The sequence below is a fragment of the Telmatherina bonti genome (assembly GCF_933228915.1).
Source record: "Telmatherina bonti genome assembly, chromosome: 5".
Taxonomy (NCBI): Eukaryota; Metazoa; Chordata; class Actinopteri; order Atheriniformes; family Telmatherinidae; genus Telmatherina; species Telmatherina bonti.
The window spans coordinates 28,631,156-28,636,648 of NC_136623.1; the positions used below are offsets into that span (position 1 = coordinate 28,631,156).

Consider the following 5,493-nt stretch of genomic DNA (forward strand, 5'->3'; position numbering starts at 1 on the left):
GGGGAAGAGGAAAAAGACAAAAATGGAGGGGGGAAACAACTATTAAGTGCTGGAGTCAGATAGTTTCTGAGAAAGCTCTATCACATGTGGCACGCGGGTCTGCAGCAGTATTGCCAAAGAGAGGCACTATTTTTAGAGGAGGAATGTACACAGGCCTCGTGGAAAGAGACCATAACAACAAACACCATGCAACAACACACAAAGAGAGTGGCACATACAGACACACGGCATCAACTCAAGAAGAAAGAAGAGGAAAGTACAGGAAAATGTCAAGACATCACATTTTCTGCTAAGAACTTGCTTTGAAGCTCCCCAGAAAACATAGCCGAGCAAGAAAAGGAAAGAGGTAAGACCTGCAGGAAGGTTTTGTGCTCTATGAGGGACATTTGATGTATGTCGGATGCTTGCAACATCTAAATAAAGCCACTGTTCATACTGTACAAGGTGTTGCATTAATAAACAGAATCTTTTTATGATGTCACTTTAAGCCTGGAACAACTCATTTTTGCACACTTTGCATTCATGTATAATGCATGACATGGAAAGAGTAAAGCTGTCGCCATAAACTTTCAAAGGATACAGAAGCTTTGCCAGATAAAACAAAAACATAACTGCTCCTAAAGGATGACGATGCTGCAACACAAGCAGCTGCATGTTTGTCGGCAGGAATTTGGTAGATTCGACTCCAGGATGGTCAGGCAAACTCAGGCCTTGTGCATGGTAATCTGCATGGCACAGTGCTGAATATGATGGGTGTGCTAAATGCATTGATATGTAGCCATGCAATACCATGCCCATTGTTGGTTGAGTAAACTGCAAGTGTTTACCAGATAAATTTCAGACATGAATAGATTTTAATTACCTGAATGAATTAAACAAAGAATAATAATCCCCAAAATAAATTATATACAAATGATATATAAACCTGACTGCATGGCGTGGAATATGATCCTGGTTTGTTTGGGCTATAATTAATTCTTAATGAATTGTCTTATGAATGAAGGCTACAGTGTTGCATTTAAATCACTGTCCATTTTAATGAAACTGTTTTTTTATTTTTATTAATTCCCATAACTGAATTAGTAGTGGATAATTATTATATTTTCAAGCCTTTAATTTGTCACTCAGGGAAAGATTGCATCTCATAAATTGTCTATGAATTTGAGGCCACAAGACCTCATTAAAACGATGTCTAACAATCTTTGCTCTTGCGCTTTCCTGTAACAGCTCCATCTCTCTTCGGCATGGATCCACCAGAAGCTGACATTTGCCATTACAAGGACAGGGAGCAGTCCTCGTGCTTGCTTCTGCAGCTTAACAGGCTGAGACACGAGAACATCCTGACTGATGTGCTGCTGTGTTCAGGTAGCACACAAATCCCTTGCCACCGCAACGTCCTCGTCTCCAGCAGCCCTTACTTCAGAGCCATGTTCTGCAACAACTTCATAGAGAGGCAACAGAAGAAGATCGACTTGAAGGGAATAACGTCAACCATTCTGAGCAGCATCATCGACTATGTTTACACTGGACTAATTAGTATCAGCATGGATATTGTTCTCCCTCTGATGCAAGCGGCATCCATGTTACAATATGGCCGCCTCTTTGAGGCCTGCTCAAGCTTCCTTCAGGAGCAGCTGAGCCCAGACAACTGCTTGAGCATGATAAGGCTTTCTGATATCATGAATTGTAGCAGTTTAAGAGACAAAGCGAAAGCGATGGCCATGAAGAGCTTCTCCGACGTGTCAGTGTCTGAGGATCTGTGTGAGCTCTCCTTACCTGAGCTGATGGGATACCTGGCTGATGACAGTCTTTGTGCAAAGGAAGAGCAGGTCTTTGAGACACTTGTCGCTTGGATCCATCATGATCCAATATCCAGGCGTGGGACCGTCAGTGACCTTTTCAAGAAGGTACGCCTTCGTTATATCCACCCCACTTACCTCTTCCAGTTCATTTCGAATGACCCGCTGATCCAGTCATCAGCCCTCTGCATCGAGATCATTGAGTCCGTCAGACGACTCATGTTTTCTCTAAGCATGAAATGCATCGAAGACTCCAAGATAGGCTTTAAATCTCTCTGGGATACACCACGCCGTTGCACTTTTCATGATATGTTGGTTGTGATAGGAGGAAGGAAGAACAACGAGCAGACCTCGAGGGAGCCCTTAGTTTTTGACGAGAAGAACCAGGAGTGGCATCGGCTGGCCAAGCTCCCTCTACGACTTTATAAAGCATCCTATGTCACCCTTCACAGTGTCCTGTATGTTACTGGAGGCCTGATGACAAGCACAAAGCATAGCCAAGTCAGCACAACTGTCTACACTCTCTCCCTCAAGACCAACCAGTGGAGGACAGCAGAGCCCACGCTGGAACCACGCTTTGCCCATCAGAGTGTTTCCTACCTGCACTACATCTTTGTCCTGGGAGGCCTTGGAGCAGACAGACGACTAACAGACAGCATGGAAAGGTGAGATCTTCAATCAGCACCTGCTTTTGGTAAAAATAGCAACCCGATCAAACAATCTCTCAATGCTGCTCTAAGGTACAACAGTATGTTCAACCAGTGGGAATCGATGGCACCCATGCCTGAAGCAGTGCTACACCCTGCAGTTGCTGCAACAAATCAGAGGATCTATGTAATTGGAGGAGAGGATACCATGCAGAACCCTGTCAGACTAATACAGGTAAAACTACGTGACGTTTTCTGCATTTGTGTCTTTGTGTATTTCTATCTGAACATTTCTCTTCAGCTGTGCTTTTTGTCCCAAACTGTAGGTGTACCACATCAGCAGGAACTTATGGTTAAAGATGGAGAACCGAACAGTAAAGAATGTGTCTGCTCCCGCTGTTGTAATGGATGAAAACATCTACATCATTGGAGGTACATAGTAGCACTCTTACTCTCTAGACAAGACACAACTAGAAAAACTAAAAGCTACAACAATATTAATTAATTCATAATCTTTCCAGTGCGTTTTATATTCTAATCGAATGCTTACCAGAACTTTGTGATGCTAAACAAACTGTGGCATCTTCCTAGTATCTAAACCACTGACTGAGCCTTTTTATATTTGAATATTTTCCCTGTTCACTGAGAGGCGCTCTTACACTTTAACAATATACATTCATTCATTCATTTTCTTAGTCCACTTCAGGTTGCAGGGAAGCAGGAGCCTATCCCAGCAATCATTGGGCGAGAGGTAGGGTATACTTGGACTGGTTGCCAATCTAACATGATACAGTTAATGATTTTAATGAAATAAAGTAACAGTCCTGTATGACGGTCAACAACAGTACATAAACAAAGATGTTTGCCCATGATTGCTTTTACATTTATTTATTAAAAAAAACAACACAAAAATAATTTAGAGAGCATGTTTCAGAGAAGAGTAGAAAAGAATAGGAAAGATTTCACAAAATGTGATGTATTGATTAGTCTTAAAACCCAACTGAACAGGAGGCAACAGATTGTTTTGGGGAAATGCATTCCTCAAAATGTCATTTTCACTGAAAATTGTTCATAAAAGCAGGGCAATAAAATAGCAATAATTGCCACAATCTAAGAAAACACAATTACATTTTAGAGAAGATAAAATAAAACAATTTCACAAAAGGCCTATTACAAAACAATTCAGAAAACACATTTACGAAAACAGCACAAAGTTTCAGAAAGTTCTCCAAAAAAAAAATTACCACAAATCAGATAACACATTTCATGAAACACAGTAGGCTCTCAAAAAAATGTCATGTTTTAAAAGGTTATTGCATTTACTAAAATACTTAGATTATGTTTAAAAGCTAATTTAACGCTCAGCACCTGTTTAAAACCTTTAAAAATAACTAAATCAACAGGGATGATATTGTCTCGCATTAATCTTTTACTCTAGACACAAAAAACTTTTATAATTATCTGTTTATAAATGAAAAAGGGATTAAACTAAGGGAAGGGAGCTATATTCTTAAATGTTGGCTTAAATCCTTTTGTTTCACTCTGCAGAGTTGTGTTATTGTATTCAGTTGGAACCTCACGTTGCTGCTTCTTATACTGATCTTTTTTCCTGTTACAGGATACACCAGGAGAATGATCGCATACGACACCAAAGCCAACAGGTTCAGTAAGTGTGCCAACCTAAAGGAGAGGAGGATGCATCACTCTGCCACCGTTCTCAACAACAAACTCTATGTCACAGGCGGACGTTACATCACTGGCAATGATGTAATTGAGGACTTGGACACTTTTGAGTGTTATGACCCAAAAACAGATTGTTGGACCTCTAAAAGGAGCTTACCATATAGATTATTTGACCATGGCTTCCTGACTCTGACATGCGCCACACAAACGTGGGCGAAATCATAACGGAGGCAGAGATGACTGGACAGGGTTTTTAATTTTAATGATATTCATTTGGAGCATGTTGAAGACAGAAAGAGAAAGTTTGATGACGACTGAATTCTCAAATCATCACCCATGCCTGAAGCACTCCTACACCCTGCAGTTGTGTTTTTTTTTTTAAAAATAAAAAATTTGCATTGCTTGTTACATGTTTTTCTGCTTGTGTTTCTATTCAACGCCTAAACTAATAAAAGAAAAATGCTCTGTTGCATAGCCAGTTCTTAACCTGTCTGACTTCACAGAGGCCTGTGTGCTATTTTCAGCCTTCACTAAATCACAAGATTTCACTTGTCATGCTTAAATCCCAGGGGCTGTTTGGTTCAAGCCGAAGCTTAGCTCTCAGGTCTGAGGCCGCAGTTGTGTCTGACAAGCACGGTCTGCTGGTCCGGTGAAAAGTAATGATGAAACAACTGTGGTATAACTGTTGACAAATCTTTAAGCAATGTTAAACCCAAAATGAAAGCCAAGGAAGTTTGCTGAAACTGGCATCACAAGAATGAGTGATGCTGTTTTTTGAGTCTTTACCCTCATATGACGTAATTCATTGCTGATAATTGTACATCATGTGCCGTCTACTGACACAACAGCAGGCTTTGCTATCTAAAAGGATGACGTTTATCATAGTGAACAAGTTTAATTTGTAATATGTTAAAAAAGAAACTTTATTAAAAAGTTTGTATGGCTGTTTTTGATGATTTTTTAGTTTTTGTTTTTTTTTGACTTTGAATAAATAAATGTTCAAGCCATTCATGTGGTCTCTACTAATCTGTCTCACTTCATGCGATAGCGAAGCTCAGTCAGTTGACAGTGAATCTGAGCAGCACATGTGTCATCTGTCTCATCATGTGTCTATTTGATCGTATTCACAGAGAACATGTCCAGACAGGTTTCTGCCCTCCACACAGTTTAGGTTTACAGACATTTTTTTCCATCCATCCATCCATTTTCTTAACCGCTTAGTCCAATTCAGAGTTGCTGGGAACTGGAGCGTGTCCCAGCAATCATTGGACAAGAGGCAGGGTACACCCTGGACAGGTGACCAGTCAGACATTTTCCTTATAGAAATACATAGTGACTGAGTAGAGAGCTCAAAACAAAAACAT

At 40.3% G+C, this 5,493-nt stretch overlaps 1 protein-coding gene across 1 annotated transcript; it reads left to right on the forward strand.

Moving 5' to 3' along the window:
- Positions 1 to 211: 211 nt before the first annotated feature.
- On the forward strand, positions 212 to 4,486 carry LOC306755848 (kelch-like protein 38). Its single transcript, XM_079240404.1, has 5 exons — positions 212 to 346; positions 1,228 to 2,464; positions 2,540 to 2,681; positions 2,773 to 2,878; positions 4,065 to 4,486. The coding sequence occupies exons 2-5, from the start codon at positions 1,245 to 1,247 to the stop codon at positions 4,352 to 4,354; spliced, it is 1,758 nt and encodes a 585-aa protein (XP_079096530.1). The 5' UTR covers positions 212 to 346; positions 1,228 to 1,244; the 3' UTR covers positions 4,355 to 4,486.
- The last annotated feature ends 1,007 nt before the right edge of the window (positions 4,487 to 5,493 follow it).

Coding starts and splice junctions, on each gene's coding strand:
- LOC306755848 (XM_079240404.1), top strand. CDS start 1,245: ATGGATCCACCAGAAGCTGACATTTGCCATTACAAGGACAGGGAGCAG. Junction 2,682..2,772: donor ACCCTGTCAGACTAATACAG/GTAAAACTACGT, acceptor CCCAAACTGTAG/GTGTACCACATCAGCAGGAA. Junction 2,879..4,064: donor AAACATCTACATCATTGGAG/GTACATAGTAGC, acceptor TTCCTGTTACAG/GATACACCAGGAGAATGATC.